The sequence below is a fragment of the Sus scrofa genome, chromosome 10, assembly GCF_000003025.6.
Source record: "Sus scrofa isolate TJ Tabasco breed Duroc chromosome 10, Sscrofa11.1, whole genome shotgun sequence".
NCBI lineage: Eukaryota > Metazoa > Chordata > Mammalia > Artiodactyla > Suidae > Sus > Sus scrofa.
Genome location: NC_010452.4, coordinates 54953168 through 54976135, shown reverse-complemented (window position 1 = coordinate 54976135; position 22968 = coordinate 54953168). Strand labels below are relative to the sequence as shown.

The window sequence follows — 22968 nt, the reverse complement described above, 5'->3', positions numbered from 1 at the left end:
ACCCTAGCTGAATTGGCAAGCTATAAGAAGGAATTATAGAGAATGTGAGATTGAAAGATGAGGAGAAGTTATATGACTTTGGAATAATGGAGGCTGTGGAATGCTAATAATAGAGTCTAAGTCCTTGAGATCATAAGCCAAGATGAACCCCCCCAAAAAGAAAGGTGACATAATTTGAGTTAGAGAGGCTAAAATATAAGAGAATATGTCCTGGTTGTGTAGTTATCTTTTGAGTTAAAGATAAGGTCATATATTAAATAAAGTGAAGCAGGAGGAAGGAGGGTAGTTACAGAGAATATGAAATGATATCGAATAATTATCATAGGGCCTGAGGGTCAGGAAGTCAGTTTCACAGAAAGGCAGTAGAACCTGTATGAGACTTCATTCTAAAGATCCTATAATGACAGTCTTCTTTGTAACATTGGAAGAGTCTGCATGTTTGCTGTTGTGTTAGCTAAACACCTGGAGAACCAAAATTTTCACTCTTACCTATATTGTGTAAACATGATGTAAACTTATCTGTATCGCATAATAGTGGCATGATAAGCATGAAAAAAAGGATATATAGAATCCAGAAATAAGCACATGCAAACCAGTGGATCCTAAGTCATGTAGAATGAACGAAGGAGATGGACATCTTTAGAACTGATTTTAGTTTTTAGAAACAAGATGTAATCATGCTAGAGAAATAAAAGACTGCTGTTTTGTGAAAATGCTCTTAGACATCCAGAAAAATCTTCTATACAAATATTAAAGCTTTGTTTGCCAAATGTTTGGCATCCATTTTAACAGCGCATTTTTTCTCTGACAAAGAGTTTCTATATATGCTCATAATAGTTTTATGTTAAGAAAAAGTTATGAACGAGAAACCATCTGGAGAATAATGTTAAATATAATACAACTTTCATCTTTCTAAAGATGAAAAAAAAAGTCTATGAGAATCTCAGTTGATTCACACTGATTAAACTATCCAGTAATTCATTCTGTCTCTATAACACAGTTTTTACAGTGAATGCTCAAAAATAATAACTGCTATGCAAAAAGAAAATTAAAGAGAAATGAAAGCAGGTATCAGGGTATAATGATGGCACTTTCCGCAGAGACTAGGTAGTAGACATTCAGTTATTATTGAGTAATTTTTCTCATTGTGAACAACTTAATTTTTTAATGAGCTATCAATCAAACACTTTCAGAAAAGGACTTCTTTCACATTTAGTGACTGGCTCTGAAGTGTGGTACGTGGGTGATGGGTGTCGTAGGCTGAGAGGGTTTCCTACTGCACAGTGGACTACTTCTCCTCAAGGCACCTTTTCTTTCATTAATGAGTTTTCCTCTCTAATGGGCTATGCTTTTCACATCAGAGTGAACAGAAGGGCTGAATTAAACATCCAGACACCTGGAGATATTGATTTATCTGACCTGAATTATCTGTAGTAAAGTATCATGATGTTATGTACATTGTTCATGTGTACTCATAGTTTTATCTATCATCTAAATGTTATTAGTCATTCTGTATAAATCTTTAGTAGCTAAATGCCAGTATTCATGCACTGCTTATATACCCTGTGATTTAAAAAAGCTTCAGTGCACAGCTGATAGGTCCAATGAGTGTAAATTCCCTGGCTCTTTAAATTTTTAAATAAATAGGATAAGCAAATACCAATTTAAAATCATCACAAGTCTAGTGTAACATCAAGTGTGACATACATTTCCAGAAAATTCCACTAACTTTTTTGTTCCCTTAGGCCAGTACACAAGCACAACAGGAAGCTGCAATTTTGAAACAACTTCAGGAAACTGGACCACGGCTTGCAGTCTTACTCAAGACTCTCAAGATGACTTGGATTGGGCCATTGGCAGCAGAATTCCTACTGAAGCTTTGAGTCCAGACTCTGATCACACACCAGGTAAATTCTGCAGAGATAGCCAGGCCAAACAGCCCACTAGGCTGGCAATCTGCTTTTAACTGTTTGTGTGAATGTCAGAGTGCCTTTTTTATGTAGCCTTTATGAAAAGAGAATTAGTCCCTTCCATTTAACCCCTGAATTATTTAATAGAACTGACCTTGCTATGATAAGTAACTCCATGACTCGTATTTTGAGACTCACAGGTTTTATTAACTCTACTGTAAAGATGACCTTCAAGTCCCCAATTGGGGAAGTGACGAGTAGGGAGCATTCAGATTCACACATGCAGTAGACAAAGGTACACAGTTGGCATGCTGCCACAGTGGTCAGTAAGCTGGCCACCAATTTCATTCCAGATCCACTGAAGTGCAGGTGCAGAGATTTAAAAGGTAAGTGGTAATGGAAAGAAGGATCATGAATAAACTCTGAACAAGTTTTGCCTCCTGCCTGTGATTTGCAGTGATTGTAATGTTAAATGGTTTTACAGTTAATAGAGTCAGGGTAGAAGTAAGCTTATATTTTTATTTTCTTTGACCCTGAAATCTTGCCTGATACCTAGCACTTTTCTTAGGAAGTTAACTTTCTTAGGAATAAAAATATTTTTTTATTGATAACTTTTCTTAGGAATAAAACTTTTCTTAGGGATAAAATCTAGCTTTGGGATAAAAAATAATCTTAAATATTCATGATGGTTCATTTTATGTGTCGACTTGGAGGGTGTTGTCAGATGAGGTTAACATTTCAATTGGTGAACTTTGAGCAGATTACCCTCCATCACGTGGGTGGGCCTCATCTAATCAGTGGAAGACCTGAATAGAACCAAAAAAGATCAGCCTCCCCAAGCCAGGGATGACTCACCAGCAGACTTCCTTTGGACTTCTTCTGCCCTGTTGGATTTCCTGGGTCTCCAGTCTACAGGCCCAGACCTCAAATGTGGGGTTTGTTGCCCTCTACAATTGCATGATCCAGTTCCTTTCTATATCTATACACATCCTATTGGTTCTGTTTCTCTGGAGAACCCCAACTCACACAATATTCCTCAAAACAACCCAAGCATAGGCCCAATGAAAAATGACAAGTTTGCATAGAATTAAAATAACTTTTCATAAAAATGTATCTAAGATTGGCCCAGCCATTTTAGGAAACAGAACAATCTTTTTATTATTTTATATTCTGAGAAGAATGAAAATATCATATTCAGTGACAGCATGGATATTCATTATTGCTTTAAAACTGTTTCCTAACTCAGCCTCATATTGAACACTCCTATTCCTTTTGACCTGTTGTGTTGTATTCCCTCTGCTTTTCATCAATTTTTTTTTTCCTTAAAAAAAATGAGATTAGTACACACCAGGTTTATAGGTTAATGTAACAAGATAGAGAATCAAGACACTTAGGTAAGTAATTAGGTGGCTGTAGCATATAATAAAAGTCAATTCAGTGAGAGAAAGATGCATTATTTAATATGGTACTGGCATAGCTGGTTTTCCACCTGGAAGGAAATGAAATTAAATCCCAGTTTTTTTCTGTATATTTAAAATACAAACATACATTCCAGATGTATTCAAGACATAAATGTAACAGATAAAAGAAAGAAAATTCTTAGAAGAAAACAAATGGTAAACTATGTACAATTTGAAGGTAGTATCTAACTTCTAAATGTCCAGAAACTACAAAAAAGACATACATATTTAATGATATAAAATTATAGCTATCATCTAAAAATTTCATAAATTGACCACCATGCAATAAATTTGGACATTTTTTCTTTACATATTCAAGTAAGATATACATATATATATATATATATATATATACACACACACACACACACCAAATAACGCTTACAGACATATTAGAAATGGCAGGAACAACAACCAGGAAATGTTTGCATAACCAGTTCACAGATGAGCAAATGTAAATAATTGACAAATATATGAAGTGGTGCTCAAGTTTACAACTCCCCAGAAAAATGAAAATTAAAATAATAAGATGGGAAGAGATTTTTGAAAGTCCCTTACAGATGACTGAGAGATGAAGGCAGGGAAAGAGAAGAATACTCACTGATGATTGTAGGAAATTTTCCATTTTGGAAGCATTCTGGCCATAGACGCATAAAGACCAAGCCATAAGCACATATAGGAGTTCCCATTGTGACTCAGCAGGTTAAGAACCTGACAGAGTGTCCATAAGGTTGCAGGTTCAACCCCTTCCTCAGTGGTTTGAGGATCCAGCATTGCTGTGGCTGTAGCAGAGTTCTCAGCTGCATCTCTGATTTGATCCATAGCACAGGTATGGCTGTCAAAAGGAAAAAAAATGAAGTCATAAGCACATGTGTATAAGGGTATTTACTTCAGCACTGTTTGTAGTTAAATGGGAAGTAAAGTGAATGTGCATCATTCATACAATTTATTAATTCCTTTGTTCTTCTATTTATTCATTTATTAAATGCCAGGCACCATTGTAGGTCCTGGGGATACGTTAATGAATAAAACAGACAAAAATCACTGCCATCATGGACTTCACATTCTAGAAGGAGGGAAATGATAATAAATATGTATAATAAATAAATAAGTTATATGGCCTATTAGAAGTTGAGGGGAAAGAAAGAATAGAGGAAATAGCATCAGAAGGCCGGGGCGGCGGGGGGTGGGGGTGGCGGTGTGCCTTGGAGTTGGGAGAGGAAGGCAATTTAAATAAGCTGGTCAAGGAGTTCCCATCGTGGCTTGGCAGGTAAAGCACCTGCTGTTGTCTCTGTGAAGATGCAAGTTTGATCCCTGGCCTTGCTCAGTGGATTAAGGATCCAGCATTGCCGCAAGCTGCAGCATAAGTCACAGATGCGGCTTGGATCCCATGTTGCTATGGCTGTGGTGTAGGCCAGCTGCTATAGCTCCGATTCGACCCCTAGCTTGTATAATATTACTAATGGGACATGAAGTATTATAGGCTCAATTTAGGAAAGGATAGAAGTACAATTGGTGGATATGAGACTGTTCCATGCGTTGTCCCAAAAGACAAACATGAATGATCTGTAGATACCTTTTAATGAAACAATTAAGGACTATTCACGGCTGTGTTTATTTTCTTTTTTGAGCTTTTATAGCTGGTGAGAGTTTATTAAAGACCACATGGAAAGTTTCCCATCTGGTTATTTATGTTCTATGATAGACCAGTAATATTGTCCACAGATAAGGAAAACTAATCATCCTCCCAGAATACTTTATTATCCTCCCTGTTAATCATGATGCCAGCCGGTATATTTTTACAGAGTGCCCTCTTTAAAGCAGCCTGATTATATCATTCTGGCTACACCACTATGGCTCACTAAACTTGTTTAGGCATCCTTGAGACAATGGGCTGCTAAATAGATTGTAAGGACATTAATTAATGTTGACCCTCTGGGAAAAACAAAATTCTTTATGAGAAAGCCAACAGATGCAAAGAGCCTGCGGTCTGTTTCTAAGCATCCCGACATCGCTGTTAATTAAAGCTGAACTCACAGATCTTTTCACTTGTTGTTATCACGATGAAGAATTAGATACATAAGGAGGACATTTTCAATGCCCATCACAGGCCTCTTTATGAGTCTTTTTGGAGCCATTGCCAAAGTTGTGGAGAGAAACTACAAACATTCATCCATTCTCTGCTCTGCACATGAATAGTGTTTGGACTTAGTATACATGGGATTTAATAGCAAGAATGACATTTGCGTGACATGAATTAACAGAGGTAAAATGCAAAAAGACTGCTGTCTCTTTTTTTCCCTCCCCTCATAACTTTCTTTTCTTTTTTTTTTTCTTTTGCTTTTTTTGGCCACCTTGTGGCATATGGAGTTCCCGGCCTAGGGATCAAATCTGAGCCGCAGCTGCAACCTATGCTGCAGATGCAGCAACAATGAGTCTTTTAACCCACTGTGCCTGGCATCGAACTTGTGTCCTGGCACTGCAGAGACGCCGCTGATCCTGGTACACCACAGAGGGAACTCCTTTGTTTTCTTCTTAATGTTATAATTAACCACCTCCACAGTTAGGCTCTAAACTCCGGTAGGGCAGGAATCACAGGCGTCCCATCTTTAGCTATTTTTATATTCTTTCCAACATCTGAAACTGCATAGTACTTAAGGAATACTTGTAAAGGTCTCATGTGACCTGGATCTATCTCCTTCTGTATTTCTTATAAATATTTTGGATGAATTAATACAGCGTGCATTTCCTGAGTGCCTACGAAATATCACAAACAATGTGTCGGGAACCAAGGGTATGAATTAAGTAAATGCTTGTAAAGCGACTGGAATGGGCTATGCTGCCTGATATAACCCACATGCTTACTGTTGTGCAATTCTGTATTCACAGCCCAAGGTTAAAAACTACCCACAAACAATCTTGATGATACTAATGCTATAATGTGTAGAACAGCCATTTAAAGCATTAAGTGGTCAGCAGATAAAACTAACTTGGTACTTGGTAGGTGGATGATAATTGCCTGTTCTGTTGGGCAAACAGAACAGGAGTTGTTATTCTGACATTACAGATGAGGAACGAGAAGAACCAAATTTCTTCTCTGAGTCTATGTGCCGCGTAACTGAGCCCGAACTGAGCCCCTGGTGTTCAGAGCCTCACCCAAGCCTTTTATCCGCACAGCTCTATAGCTTGCTCATCCTTATACACAGCTGTGCCTGGAGCTCCATCACCCCAACACTTGGTACCACTTAACCTCTGTTTCCTTCTAGGAGATATCACCGTCTCCTCTGGTCTCTGATGGAGTAGGGAGGGTTGAGGCTTGTTCAGGGATATGGTGTGTTACGTATGGAATCCAGCCCTTGCCCCCATGTTTATCAGACCACTTGCTTTGGTCTTCTTCACCAGCACTCATGGACACATACACACAGGCACAGAAAAAGATAATAACTCTCTTGTAACATTTTTTTTTTAATTCCAGTCATTGGACCAGAAATGTTTGAGGTCTTCCAGAAGGGAATGAAAAAACAGATGGGATCAGAATGAGTGGAGTAAAAATAGCACAGATCCCAGCCCAGGGAAACATGGCTCCCATAGATCTTCCCAAAGAAGAAACGAAGATATTCTGAGATTAAATTCAAAAAGTTCCTGCTGCGGTTCAGTGGGATAAGAAGCTGACCTAGTGTCCCTGTGGATGAGGGTTCAATCCCTAGCCTTATTCAGTGGGTAAAGGATCTGGCGTTGCCACAAATTGCAGCATAGGTGGCAGATGCGGCTTGGATCTGGCGTGGCTGTGGCTGTGGTGTAGGCTGGCAGCTACCACTCCTATTTGACCCCTAGGCTGGGAACTTTCATATGCCGCAGACATGGCCATAAAAAAGAAAAAAATTAAATTTATCTTTTATTTTTTTTTCTCCTATACACCATGGTGACCCAGTTACACATACTTGTGTACATTCTTTCTTCTCACATTCCATGTTCCATCATAAGTGACTAGGCATAGTTCTCAGTGCTATACAGCAGGATCTCATTGCTAATCCATTAATAATCTGCATCTATTAACCCCAAGCTCCCAATCCATCCTACTCCCTTCCCCTCCCCCTTGGCAACCACAAGTCTATTCTCCAAGTCCATGATTTTCTTTTCTGTGGAAAGGTTCCTTGTGCTGTATATTAGATTGCAGGTATAAGTGATATCATATGGTATTTGTCTTTCTCTTTCTGACTTCACTCAGTATGAGAGTCTCTAGTTCCATCCATGTTGCTGCAAATGGCATTCTTTTGTTCTTTTTTATGGCTGAGTAGTATTCCATTGTGTATATATACCACGTCTTCCTAATCCAGTCATCTGTCGATGGACATTTGGGTTGATTCCATGTCAATGAAAGGTAAAAATAAATAAATAAATAAATAAATAAATAAAATTACATAATCTCAAAAAAAATAAAAATTAAAATTAAAAAAACTATATTCTGCACCTACAGCCCCCTCCTCACTTGACATAATCCTAAAGAGCACAGTAAAAGCATTGTGGTTTCTTGAGGCGGGGCTCTTGGTCCGTGAGACCTTGAATCTCCTGGTTCCCACCTTTGATTAGCAAAAAATATAAAATAAAATAAAATTTAATTTTAAAAGATTAAAGTAACAAAGTACTGTCCTGGACAGAATCGTTAAGTCTCCCCACCCAAATTAAGATGTTGAACTCTAACTCCCAGTATGACGCATTTGGAAACAGGGTCTATAAAGAGGCTAGTAAGGTTAAGCGATGTTATAAATTTGGGGCCTTAGTCCAGTAAAGCTGATGTCCTTATAGGAAGAGGTACGAGGGCGTCACTTGCACAGGGAAAGGCCCTGTGAGAACCCACAGTGAACGTGGCCATCTGCAAGCCAAGGAGAGAGCCCTCAGGAGAAAACAAGCCTGCCAACACCTCGATTTGATGTTGAGCTTCTAGAACAGTGAGAAAATAATGTCCTGCTGTCTGTGAGTATTTTGTGATGGCAGCCCAAGTGGCTAATACAAACAACCAAGAAGGAATTTTTTCAGAGTAACTCGCTGAGAAACAGCACTCAGAACACCTGGATGAGCTGGGAACTCAGTCCCACCCTCTGTAGACCCTTTAGGACCAGGCTTCCAAACACACCTGCTCACAGAAGCAGCTGATTCTCACAAGATAAAATCAGAGAACTGTCATCTAAAGAAAACTGGGCGTGTGCCTGAGAAAAGATTATCATGAGATAGTGACATCTGAAAAAGAGGCCAAGTCATCCTTGAATTTAACACAGGATCAACACCATAGGTTTGCAAGGGAAATAAAAATAAATAACTGTCCAAGAATAAAAAATGGAAGCATTGCTCTTTGCCTGCCTGCCGACCCCTTGGCCTCGCAACCAGTGGCTGAATATTAGATTCACCCGGAGAATTTAAACACAATACTAATACCTGGTTCCACCTACAAAAATTCTGATTTAATTGCTTAACATTGTGGCCTGGGGGCCGCAGGATTTTTAAAGACCTCCCTAGAAGATTCTAATATGATTCCAGGTTGAGAACTACTGCCCTGTAGGGGTGTCTGTGCATTTACAGATCCAGCCCACCTGAACAGCACCTGCTCTTCATTCTTCCAGTCAAAGGAGAGCTCTGGAGGGGGATAGTTCTGTATAAAAGCAGTGGAAATTCTTTCCTGTTGCCTTTATACTAAGCAACAAAGCCTTCATTCAAACATTGAAATGGATTGCCAAGAAACACCAGGTATGGAAAGACAACTGGTATCATGAAGAGAAAGATAAGGACGTGAAAAGAGAACAATTACACCTGGAGGAATAGATAATAGATAACTCAGTGCAGTAGACATTTGTCATATGTTTTCATTGCTCTTAAGAAAGCTGTTGCTGTGTTTGTTTACTGTCGAGCCTTATAAGTCCCACCTCACCCACCTTGTCATGTGCTTAGGATGAAAATTGCCAATCAGATGCACCGATGGGAAGATTTTGATTTGAAAGCAAGCAGCAATTCTCTCCCATTCACCGCAGCAGGCTATAGGAGTATAACCAAATCTATTTGCAGCATTTTATAAAAATAATTGAGAATATATATTCCCATATATACGTAGATGTTCTAATAAAATATTTATATCCCTATTAATATATAAATATACAATATGTTTCCTGTTAACTAAATAATTATAATAAGGAAGCATAGTTAAAGTGTAATGTGATAGTAATGAAAAACAGAGTCCTAATCTTGTATAATATATCCTGAAGTATATAGAGATGATGTAATTTGATATCCAGGGTCACTTTCAAGTAATCTAGTGGTATTTAGGATGTGGGTAGTAATACAGAGGAAATAAGACTGTATTAATTTTGTATCTGGCAAATTTATCAAATTCATTGATGATCTCTAAGAGTTTTCTGGTAGCATCCTTAGGATTTTCTATGTATAGCATCATGTCATCTGCAAACAGTGATATTTCTTCCTTTCCAATCTGATTCTTTTTATTTTTTTTTTCTCTGATCGCCATGGCTAGGACTTATAAAACTGTGTCGAATAAAAATGGTGACAGCAGACCTCCTTTTCTTGTTCCTGATCTTAGTGGATTTCTTTTGGCTTTTCACCATTGAGAACTATATTAGCTGTGGGTTCATCATATACGGCCTTTATTATGTTGAGATAGGTTCCTTCTATTCCCACTTTCTGCAGGCTTTTTATCAGAAATGGGTGTTGGATTTTGTCAAAGGCTTTGTCTGCATTTATTGAGATGATCATATTGTTTTTATTCCTCAAACTGTTGATGTGGTGTATCATACTGATTGATTTGTGGATATTGAAAAAATCCTTGCATCCCTGGGCTAAATCTCACTTGATCATGGTGTATGATCCTTTTACTGTATTGCTGGATTCAGCTTGCTAGTATTTTATTGAGGATTTCTGCAAACATGTTCGTCAGTAATTTGAGACTGTGATTTGTGTGTGTGTGTGTGTGTGTGTGTGTGTGTGTGTGTGGTATCTTTGTCTGGTTTTGGTATCAGGGTGACCATGGGTTGAAATTGTTGAAGCTGGGTTTGGGGTACATGGCATTTCATCACAAAGTTTTTTAAACTTCAGTGTAAATTTGAAATTTCCCCAAACAAAGATGTTTAAAAACAATAGTTCTCAAAAAATACGACTGGGGCTTAAAACAAGGGGAAAAGCCCTGGCAATATGACATCTAGCATGAAATAAGAACTGGATATTCAGAACACACCAAGAGAGTGTGGAAGTGAAGATGTGAAAACAGCAATAAAGAGAATGATACTTAGAAAATCAAAGTATATGACTCATAAATATGTACTTCTTTTATCTGATCCTTAGACAATGCATTGGAATTTATTATGGTACCAGTTCAGAGCAGATTTCTATTTAACATGGGATTTTTTGGATACTCCAAGGGGAGTTATTTGCTAATATATTGTAACTATTAGTCATCATCACATTGAAGTCTGAAAAGCATATTCAAGGAAAACATCCGTGATTGGTGTGATGCTTCAGCCACCACTTTAAAAATGTATGTCTCTAGGAGTTCCCATCGTGGCGCAGTGGTTAACGAATCCAACTAGGAACCATGAGGTTGCGGGTTCGATCCCTGCCCTTGCTCAGTGGGTTAGGACCCGGCGTTGTCGCGAGCTGTGGTGTAGGTCGCAGACGGGGTTCGGATCCCACGTTGCTGTGGCTCTGGCATAGGCCAGCAGCTACAACTCTGATTCGACCCCCAGCCTGGGAACCTCCATATGCCTCAGGAAGCGGCCCTAGAAAAGGCAAAAAGACCGAAAAAAAAGGAAAAAAAAATGTATGTCTCTAAATGGAAGGGTTTTTCCAGGTATCTGACACATAAATAAAATGATATACATTGACTGCTGTCCTGGGGCTGACAATGCAGTAGAGGAGGATAGAAAACCAATATCAAGCATTGTAAATTAAACAAACGTATAGCCTGTGGGAAGTTAAGTCCTATGAGAAAAAAAGGAAAAGTGGAGCCACCAAGGAAGGATCATCAGGAGCCAGGAACCAATAGGAGGAGCTTAGGAGTTAAGGGGGTGGGAGGTGCTGTAAGTTAAAGACACTCATCAGTGCAGCCACTAGAATTAGGGTGCCTGCATCACTGTTTCCAGTTTTATAAAGGGCTGTGTATGGATGCCGAATTGTTTTTGTTCTTATCCATGCAAGAAAATCCAAACAAAAGGATTTTTTTTTTCCAAACAGAATAAGGAGAAGTTTCAGAGGGATTAAGAGGAAGAGAACTAACATCTGCCCAATGTTTCCTACGAGTCAAAAACTGTAAGAGAAGATTTGCATATGTTGTCTCCTCTAATCTTTTTAATACATTGTGATGTAGAAGATACTACAGTTTTAGAAAGGTTAAAAAACTTGACCAAGTCACAGGGGTAAATGGGCAGGGGGATTGGAATATTGAACTCCCTGACTCAAAAGACTTTCTTTTACTGCTCAGACTGTCGAACATGATAGCCACCAGCCACAGAGAACTACTGAGCCCTTGAAAGGTGGCTGCTCCAAATCAGAACATGCAGTTAAGTGTAAAATACACACTGCCTTTCAAAGACGCAGAACAGGTTTTTCTTTTGAAAACAGATTTTTAAAATATCTCATTAATAACGTGTACATGAATGAGATGTTGAACTGAGCATTTTCGAAACCTTGAGTTCAATAAATTACTAAGCATTAACCTATTTTCTTTTAAAAATATGTTACTAAAAATACTAAAACAACAGTTGTGACTCGCTGCTTCTGTTGGACATCTCTGTTCTGTATAACACTGCACACACAGAGAGGTTTTCCTTTCTTTTTCTTTTTTGTCTTTGGTCTTTTTAGGGCCACACCTGCGGCATAAGGAAGTTCTCAGGCTAGGGTGGAATCAGAGCTACAGCTGCCAGCCTACACCACAGCCACAGCAACGCAGAATCTGAGCCGCATCTGTGGCCTGCACCACAGCTCATGGCAACACCAGATCCTTAATCCACTGAGCAAGGCCAGGGATTGAATCCACATCCTCATGGATGCTAGTCAGGTTCGTTAACCACCGAGCCACGATGGGAACTCTCAGAAGGGTTTCTTTTCTATCAGGTGAAAAAAAAAATATGTGTGTTGACTAAAGAAATACTAAGAAGTATCTATCTCTGGATATCTTTGAAGATGGAGAATCTCTTATGAATTCATATACTTGCCACTAGGAACTGCAAAAATCATCTATTTAACTCCAAGTTTACTTTAAGCAAAGGTAGTTGGGAAAAAAAGGAACATTTAAAAAGTAAAGTGGGTGATTATAATCTAATCTGATGTTACCTTTATAACATTATATTATGCATATTACATCCTAATAAGTGAAACTTAGCATGCAGTCTTATCAGCAATTTCTATGCATGAAAATACTGCCCAAATATGGTGATTCCTTGTTCCATAATTTTCAATGAGAAGAACGAATGTTTTTTTTAATTTCCATATTTTCTTTAATTTGTCTTTTATATGTCTTTCTTTTTCTAATATATAGTTAAGGTTCAAAGTTGGTATTTTATTGTTTTTGTGAAATTACAGAGTTGGGAAATAGCAGTTAGACAATAGCTGTGACTGTAATAACATCCCTGTGGTAACAGGTCTTGTCTACATAATCCCTTATACAAAACCCTTCCAGATCTATATGTATAAAATGTGTATTAATATTCACAGGACCTGTATTTTCAAGTGATCACCTTAAATTTTTTTTTTTGTAGGGACAAAATATAATGCAGTAATTATTGTCGACAAAACAGTAATTTCCTTAATGAGATATTTAATTGTTTCACTAGTAGACAGCTGTATTCTGAAGCTTCTTGAACAGCAGGAACTCTGCCTTACTATGTAATTAAGTTGAATTTTAGCGACAATCACTACATCATGAATCTCACACACCATCACCGCTACAACTGTCACGGCAGCTGTGACCATCAGCATGGCCAGCACTCTGAGCCTTTATTGGTCATATAACTTGATCTCCTTTGGATGCTTTGTTTTACCAATGAGTCAGACAACAACATCCCCCTGAATGGATCAGGTACCATGTGAGATCTCTGAATTTGCCTCCAATTATTTTGAAAGCTTTCTCTGTTTTACTTAATTTTGGAGCTGTCCCTTTCTGCCACATCCAGCATTGCAGGGTAACGGGAATCCTGGAAGAGGGATGGTGCGGTATAAGGAAACACACAAGACTTTTCAATCTAGAAAGTGGGGGCCCAGGAGGCACTCTGTTCCGCTGAACAAAGGCCCTGGGCTTTAGCCCACCTGACTTTTACTGAGGGGGGTGCCATATGTAGATTAGTGAGCGGGAACCAGCATAGGCGATGACAAAGCTCCCTCTTAGTGAATAACAAAGAAAACTATTAGCACTGGTGCATCCCTCTAGGGCATAGTGCAGCTGCTTATAGAATAGCGTGGTTTATGCATAACTCCCTATTTTGTCTTTGAAGGAGACCCTGTACTTAGAACTCTGCATCAGCAGATACTTGCCTTCTGCAGACTTCAGCTGTTCAGTGGTCTCCAACACCTTTCTTTGAACTATTTTCCACAAAATATTTATTATTCTAATTTTCTAATCTCTCTTCATTATTCATATTCTTCCATTATGTTGAAGTTATGCATTAGAGCATGTATGCCTTATGGATATTAGTATTTTTTCTCATTTCCTCCTATTTTCTTTCCCTTTAAACTCTCTTCTCTGATGCCACCAAAACATATGAATACTAGGTAAAAGGAAGAGTTCCCATCATGGCTCAGCAGAAATGAATCTGACTTGCATGCATGAGGACACAGGTTCAGTCCCTGGCCACAATCAGTGGGTCAAGGATCCAGTGTTGTCATGAGCTGTGGTGTAGGTCTCAGACACAGCTTGGATCCTGTGTTGCTGTGGTTGTGGCGTAGGCTGGCGGCTACAGCTCCGATTTGACCCCTAGCCTGTGAACCTCCGTATGCCACAGGTACAGCCCTATAAAGACAGGAAAAAAAAAAGGGAGATTTTATCAAGGAGAATGACATAGAATATTAGAATTAAATGAATACTAATAAATAGCATAACCAATCTTTTCCTGACTTTATTCTATCTCCTGATCATCTTAAATATTATCTTGTAAAAGGAATTTGGCTCTGAGGTTTTCCAAAGAATGTATCAATGCAGTAATTAAGTAAATACTTTAGAATGAGGGACTACTAAGTAGTCTACTTTCATACAGTACAGATGAAAAGAGGGATTTTTAATCGTTATCACTTATTTTTATTACTAACATTGATAATTGTTACATCTAACTAAACAGAACAAGTCTTCACAAAAATTGTGGCTGTGTAGCTGGTATTCACTGAGCACCAGTTACTGTGCCCCTGGCTTTCTCGTGCTTTCTTGTTTAATCCTCATAATACTTTGAGGTTTGTACAGCAGAGGATACCCAGAGAAAATAAATAGCTTGCCCCCAGCTACACAGCAGACCCCTGTTGAATCCAGCATTGGGACCAGGCCTCTCTGAAGCAAAAGCCTGCCTGGGTAGCCATCAATCTCTACAGCTTACCATGACGGTCTCAAAACTTCCTGGAATGTAAAATGCACTGATCATTTGATTGAAGACTACTCCATAATTCCTCTTCTAAACCACAATGCTGTTGGCAGCAACATCACTCTTGCAAATTAAAAAGATGCCATTTTATCCATATCAAATAGCTCAAAACAAGTATTTTTTTCTGTGTTTCTTATTTACTCTAGCTGCCATTTTCTTACACCGTTCAGTATCACTTCAACTTTATCTGGTGTTACTCTTTAGAGATAAAAACATTCTACTCCATATATACAAGAATACTGAGGAAGAAAACCAGAAGGTTTTTGTCGGCTAAATTTCAGACTGTGTCTTGCAGATTTAGGTTTCTCACTGCAAAAAGGCAATGAATGACACTCATCATTGGTTTGTTGACCAGAATTAAAATAAAAGCAATTCTCTTCATGAAGTGAGAAGACATGGAAAGTTCTCTGCGTGAAGTGAGTTGTTAGGGCAGGGTTATTCCTGTTTTTCTTATTTGACTCTGAGTCAGGGAGTGTTTACTTTGGTGATACTTAGGAATAAGCCCTGATCATCTCTAACTCCTGTTTCTTCAGAAATTCTCATAATCTGACAGTGATTTCCATTTTGTTGCCAAAAAGCAATGGTAACGTCAAACCAGGAACCCCTTCCAATCATCCACATGTACTATTTGCATCAACACCCCAAACAATTTATATCAAATTTTTCTGTCTCTGGGGAGAAAGTTTTAATTTCTGTTTTTCTTTTCTTTGTTTGCTTGTCTCTGTTCACTTAAAATACTTCCAAGAATACTGAATAATTATTTCAAGTAGGACCCAGATGATACTTTCCTTTTTGAAATGCCTAAAGGTATCATCTGTGAGACATGATATTCATTGACGCGCATGTGAATGAGCCAATTCTCTTAGAATCCTGTAGGGCAAGATTAAATCTTGAATAATCTGAAAATCTTTCAGGTCAATTATCTCATCATTTTGCAAATATCCAGGCATGATCGTTTCTCTAAAAGGAATTTACTAAATGTGTATTTACTTATAGACTTTATTTATCATCAAAAACAATGAACCATTAAACTTATCCTTTTCGGGAGTTCCCGCCATGACACAGCGGAAACAAATCCAACTAGGAACCATGAGGTTGCAGGTTCAATCCCTGGCCTTGCTCAGTGCGTTAAGGATCCAGCGTTGCCCTGAGCTGTGGTGTAGGTCGCAGGTGCGGCTCAGATCCTGCATTGCTGTGGCTCTGGCGTAGGCCAGCGGCTGTAGCTCCGATTAGACCCCTAGCCTGGGAATCTCCATATGCGGAGGAGGGTATGCCTTTCTATCTCCTCAGAAACTTGCCTCCTTGTATTTACTTCCTTTTTGTGCATATCTTTAAATTGCTTCTTTATCACTACTTTTTGTCTTCAAGCATCACAATTCCCTCTTACCTTGAAAAACAAACAAAATGAAATACTTAACTACTTGGTTTCCCATCTAAGTATTATTGTTTTTTATTCTTTTATCTCAAATTACCTCTGCCCACACACTGTTTGTATCCTTTCTCTCATTACATACATTTTCTTTGGGTTTCCTACTGTCTTCCACAAAAATATTATTTCTTCAGCATGTCATTATCAGTCACGGACTCTTGGTCCCTGATCCAGACACTAAAGAGATAATTGTTTACCAAATACATTCCTGACCCTCATGGAGCTTATATGCTAGCTGTCTTTAAGGTCTTTATTGATTTCATAATCATAATGATCTGATTCTTGTAATACTGCATCTGACATGCTTTTTAAAGTGTTCATCTATATTTTCACTATAGTGGACTGTGATCTTTTCCCCCTAACGTTATATTCACGTTTTGTGCTTTTTCTTTCTCCTCCTAAGACCTAATGGTGAGTCTCACCCAGTAGCCTAACTTGACCTTCTTATATCTTTTCCTACACTCTTTGCTTGCTCAGGGTTTTATTCTCTCAGTGCTCAAACTCTGCTTATTCCTGCATGTAGGTAGTCCTTATTTCCACGTTGTTGTCCCATATTTTCAGTTGTCAATTGGGGAGTTGCCAGTATCTCTAAGTCATGTATTCAAACTCATACCTACTTTCCTTAAGAAAGAATTTCCTACTCCTGATCCTGTTATTTCTATTACTGTCGTATTAACACAATTAATTCTCTCTCAATTTCAAATTCTGTCAGCTCTTCAGTCTCAACGTATATGCTTTTCTTTTATGCCTTTCCCCTCTGTCACCTTACTTCACTTCTGGGCTATTATTGCACATGTCAAGGCAGCTCATCTCCGTGCAAATATTCTCCTAAACCAGGCCACTCTTCACACTGATGCAGGGTTAATATTCCTAAACAGTGACTCCTGCTCTCCAAAGCATCAGAGCCTCTTCGTTGCCTTTTATTTTGGCTTTAAGGGCTGCCTATGTTCTTCCCCAAGTTGCATTTCTGATTTCATCTATTACTCTTTTACAAACTCTGTGTTGCTGTTCCTCAAATATGTTTTGGGTGTTATGCATGTCAACTTTCAGGTGTATCGTTTTAGTGTGACCTAATTTTGTGTTGATGGTGAACATAATGATTTGGTTTGAAGGAATCAAGGTCAACGGGCCTGGGGTGCAAGGTTTTTGTTTATCCGGCTAGGAGTAAGGTGGTGTTTGCTGTCGCTGTCGGTGTCAGAAGGTAAAGTCTCCTCTGACATCCTTCTTTCTGTCTCCCTTGTATTTTGGCGTTCCAAGAAAATTCTTACATAAGGGCTGAGAGCTGAAGTTCTTTCGGTCACCATCCCTGTTATCACGGAGGCGTCTTACGGATGTGGTGGTTAGGTGGATGTGGTGGAGAGGTGTTGAGTGTGGGGTCTGGGGAATGGAAGCAGTCTACAATCCTATGACTTCATCTTATTCTTCTTGTGAGTCTGTGTTCTTTCACCGTGACCTTCACAAGTGCTTCTCAGCAATTCCCCCCACCCAACTCCCAGGCCTATTAAAGTGAGAATAGGAAATCTAGGACTTGGTGAGGAAAATAGGCACACGTTCAATTGGCTGCTTTTTCCCTTCCCTCTGTAAGAAGCAGAGGGGATTTTTTTTTTTTCCTCCAGTCTTCACTGTGAGAGCTTGATAGGGCTCCTAGAGATAAAACTTTGGGGGTGCCCCTAAGACCAGTCCCCTGGAGGTCGCATCCCTTGAACTTTTCCATACTGAGCCCCAGCAATTTGTGAATTACAGTGTGCCTTTTCCTCACCCCTTATAGGCTCCAGTCGCAGGCTTCTCCTTTGCTAGGTTGTGACTCTGTGTCTACCTGTCTGTCGCCTCAATTTGGGGGTTGCAGTTTTCCCTGGGACCTCTGCATTTGAAGGACCTAAGAAGAGCTTTTGATTTTTTGTTGTGAAAATGAAACTGATGCCTTCTAAATTCCTTATATTGCTGGACTGGAAACCAGAAGTCTTTCCCTATTTGGGGAGGAGGGGGTTTTTAGGGCCACATGTGCAGCATATGGAAGTTCCCAAGCTAGGGGCTGACCCGGAACTGCAGCTGTTGGCCTATGCCACAGCCTCAGCAACACGGATCCAAGCCATGTCTGCAAACTACACCACAGCTCATGGCAACACTGGATCCTCAGCCCACTGAGCAAGGCCAGGGATTAAACCTGCATCCTCGTGGATACTAGCTGGGTTCCTTACCACTGAGCCACAACGGAACTCGCCCCCCCCCATTTTTTAAAATGATCTTTTCCCTCTCCTATACAACTTCCTTTGCTAACTAACTACCATCTCCACTGTATTCTTTAATATCCTAATTAATGACCCACCTTTTATAAAGTCTTTCCACATGGACCCAATTTTAACGATCTTTTTTATCTGTAGAAGTACATAGGAGTTACAGTCTACATCAGAAGTATTATATGCTCACAATAACCCCAGTGTGCTGTATATTATTATTATTATTATATTATTATCCCCATTAGATAGATTATGAATATGAAACACAATGGCAATTCAGTGTTTTGACCAAAGTCACAAAGCTTGCAAGCATCAGATTTTGGATTAGAGCTTATCTTCTAAATCATGTAACTTGTTAGATTTTAATGTTAGATTCTTTGGGGGTATGTTTCGTATTTGCCCAGCCATAACTTGCCTATCTCCCTAATATCCAAATATAAGACACAGTGTCTTCTGTATAATTGTTATCCAATCAGTAACTTGTGGTTGCCTTATTTCCACTGCTAGAATCGTCTTATCTATTCTTTACATTTCTTTACATTTCTCAGGAGAGTAGCACTAATTTGCTACTGTGTTCTAAGCACTTTACAGGTAGTGTATCATTTAATCTGTACTGCAGCCTCATGAGGATAGAGTACCTGCTGTAATTATCCCTTATTGCTTCTGAGTCCTGGAGAATTTAAATAGGTTGTACAAGGTCACATACCTAATAAACGGAAAAGTCAGGATTTGAATCAAAGCCTGCAGCTCCAGTACCTGCAGGCCCAACTAGCTCTAGTACCTGCAGGCCTAACTAGCTCTAGTACCTGCAGCCTACAATTTCTGCTCCTTCCATATTTATTAAAAAGATTATGGTAATACTATTTTCTGTGTTCATAAAAATAAATATTCTTCTATTTCTATTTTCTTCCCATTCTCTTTCAGGTAATCAAATAGAGTCAGAGTCTTGCCATGTGTCACTTACATCAGAAAAGAATTTATGATTTATTTTATTAGTTTCCTTTTTAATCTCAATTTGGCAAATGAAACCAAGTTTACAGACATGCTGGTAAGCCAATGCATTTTCCAAAGACATCTTGACAAGAAAAGACACATGAAGAGGTTATTCAGGGTTCATCTAGTACGAGGATTAAGAAATTCAGAGTCCTTGGAAATTCCTAAAACTTATCAGACGCGCCAACCAATTCTAATCCTATATCATCTTCATGTGATTGAGACATTCTGGCTGCTGAGCAAATTAGAAGCTTTCAAAATAAGATGAATCTACCCTTTGTTGGCACGTCACAACTAGAAGCTTCATTTTTATGTCAGGTCAATGCATAGTGATGGGAATAATATATAGCCCTGAATTTGGTAATAGTAAATAGTACTGAAATAAGATGTTTGCTGAAAAGTAGATTTTTTTTTTAGAAAAGGGTAATAATTAACCCCAAGAGAGTAACACCTAAAGAATAAACTGTTGGCAAAGGTAAAGAAATGATAAATGTATTCATTGCATAACTCTTCAAAAGGCAAATAGAAATCACTTCTATTTAGTCTTTTATGTCACATAATGACAGACAATGCCTATCAAATACCATGAGAAAATTTCACTTGACTTGAGAGATGCTGGGTCTGTGGTTGCCATTTTGACAACTCTGAGGAGACTTTTGTTCTCTCTCTGAGCCTGTTTATATTGCATAGGCTTTAAAACTTGCAGCTGAAAATAACCTGCACCTTGAAAGCCTGGGAAGGGGGGATGAAAGTACAAAGGAGATTGAGGGCATTTCAACTGATAGTCACTATGCACGCTTCTATTTTAGAGTGACGGACAGGTAGAAATTATAGGGGATGGAGAGCCAAGCTAAGTAAGTCTGACTCAGAGGAAGGGAGAATTTGCTATTTTGAAAGAGAGGCATATTGCAGCTCATTTTAAAAAACCATTAGGCAGTATTATTTTATGAGCAAAAAAAAGAGAGATGAAAATTGCCTACAATTTAAAGCAGGGAGTGAATTCGGATCACTTGAAGTTAGGAAATTGTCTTTTATGATTTGACCCTAGTGCAAATGAGTATGATTCTGCTGAGGGCACTGGAGCTTTAAGAATACCGCTTTCTTTTAAAAGTATTAACTGTCTTTTTTAAAAAAAGACATGTCAAATTTATTACCTTATGGCATAATAACTCAATGAAACATTTTCAAAAGCTCAAGATTGTAGCTAATAACATCTAAAAGACAAATTAGGATCTTTACTCTCTGCAGACACCAAAGTTAAAAAAGAATGTCCGTGAAGCGTGGTGATCCATGGTGATGGATTCTGAATGTGACTGATATATTTTGGCCTCTAATGTCAAGAAAAAAAATAATGATTTGAACAAAGTACAGTTGGATGCTGAATTTACCCTGTTTGACACTAAGTTAATTTTTTTTAAACATGCTAGTCTTTAAAGAGTTTTTAAGATAAAAAAAAAATGAACATTAATGAGAAACTTCTATCCAATGCCTGATTTTAACTAAGAAGTGAAATGGAAAGTCTTTACCCTAAGAATCTTAAGAACTTGTAATCATAAAATCTGTATAAGCAAAGTTGAATATTAAACTGAAAGTGTACAGAATATATCAGGAAGCAGACAGTGTGGGGAGAGTTAAAATTCGGACACTATTTATTCAAAGTCTGTTGTTCCAGAGTTCTGCATCTAGAGTGTTTAATTAAAGTATGATAGATTTTGTGAACTTAATTGAATGCATTTTGATCTAATATACAAGCTTAAGAAAGTTTCAAAACACCCAGTAGAAAGCTGTGAAACAGTCCAAAGTCAAACCCAAAAAATTCCACTCCTGTAGAAATCTGTCCCATGAATAAATGCTGTTGATCATTCCATATAGTTGCATTTAATAAAGCTGGTTTAATAATTTACTATTAAATTCTACTTATGTTGTAGCAGTTGATACTTTTAAGCTTTATTATCTCCTTTAACAAGTTCTAAACTTTGTGTAGGCGGCTAGATTGACCTTCGGCAAGGATTTTGCTGGATATAAATAGGTAGTTCTCAATGAAGCAACTGAAAGTTTATAAACGTGTGAAAGTGGGTCTAGCCTGAGCTCTCTTGATAAAGAACAAGTCTATTTCTGAAAATATAATTCAGTGTAAGGTTTTATACTTTTTTGATACAGTATATAGTTCCTGGATAATTCATATATTTCTATTAATAATTTCAAGAAGCTAAGCAACTTTTCACCTTTATGATTCTCAAGAAAAAATATGACATTGCAACAAGTCTATTCCACTTAGAAAATCTAACTTAAGTATGCAGAATTTAAAATCCCCAAAGACCAAATTTTGGGATTCTAAATTGCCATGCACAGTTTTGCAATCTTACATTTTAAATGGATAAAATTTTATATTTATGTGCACAAATACATCATGCAGGTATTGACTTCTGCTTTTTGTATTCTTACGATTTTGTAAGACCAAAAATGAATAGGGAAATAGGAAGTAGCAAGGTGGGGAATGCTTTCAAAACTCAGCCACAGTCCCCTAACTAATAATTGGAATTGTAACTTTGATGTTGAGCCTTACACAACATTGGTTGTCTTGCATTGAAATAAATATATTGCAGTGAAATGATGGATTATTATCATCCTCCATGAATCATAGTTTTTATTGTTACACTGAGTTCCATGATATATAGCCCTAAAATACAATCATCCGATTATCCAATGTTCCTTTCAATGCTGTTGTATCTTTGCTAAGCTGCTTTTCAGTAGTTACTTTTTTGGGGGTGGAGGCAGGGCTCACCCATAACGTATGGAGGTTTCCAAGATAGAATTGGGGCTACAGCTGCCAGCCTATGCCACAGCCACAGCAATGCAGGATCCCAGCTGTGTCTGCGACCTACACCACAGCTCATAGCAACACCAGATCCTTAACCCACCGAGTGAGGCCAGGGATTGAACCTGCAACCTAATGGATCCTAGTCAGGTTTGTTAATTGCTGAACCAGGAAGGGAACTCTTCAGTAGTTACTGTTACCAAAAAAAAAAAAAAAAAGTACTAAGGGAAATAAACATGGGATAGGAAATAAAGGTGACAGGCGTTCAATTCTGGTTTCAAGGTTTGAGAAGGTGCGCAGTGCCCAGGAGGCACACACTCTAATAGAAAGTAATTATGGCTATTTAAGTATGAAATTTTTTTTTTTAGTTTGTATGTTTTGCTTTTCAAGTGCCTGTAATATTGTTGGAACATTAATGAGCATTAAGTTATTTGAAATTATTAAACAAAACTACATTATTGCTCCCCACCTGCCATGAAAGAGTTACTGAGACACTAAAA

General features: G+C 38.3%; 1 protein-coding gene across 1 annotated transcript in view; it reads left to right on the top strand.

Annotated features, from left to right (window-relative positions):
* MALRD1 (MAM and LDL receptor class A domain containing 1) overlaps nucleotides 1–22968 on the top strand; it is a 598238-nt gene that overhangs the window by 404908 nt on the left and 170362 nt on the right. Inside the window, 1 exon segment of the mRNA XM_021064964.1 lies at nucleotides 1746–1907. Within this exon segment, the coding sequence (XP_020920623.1) occupies nucleotides 1746–1907 (162 nt within the window).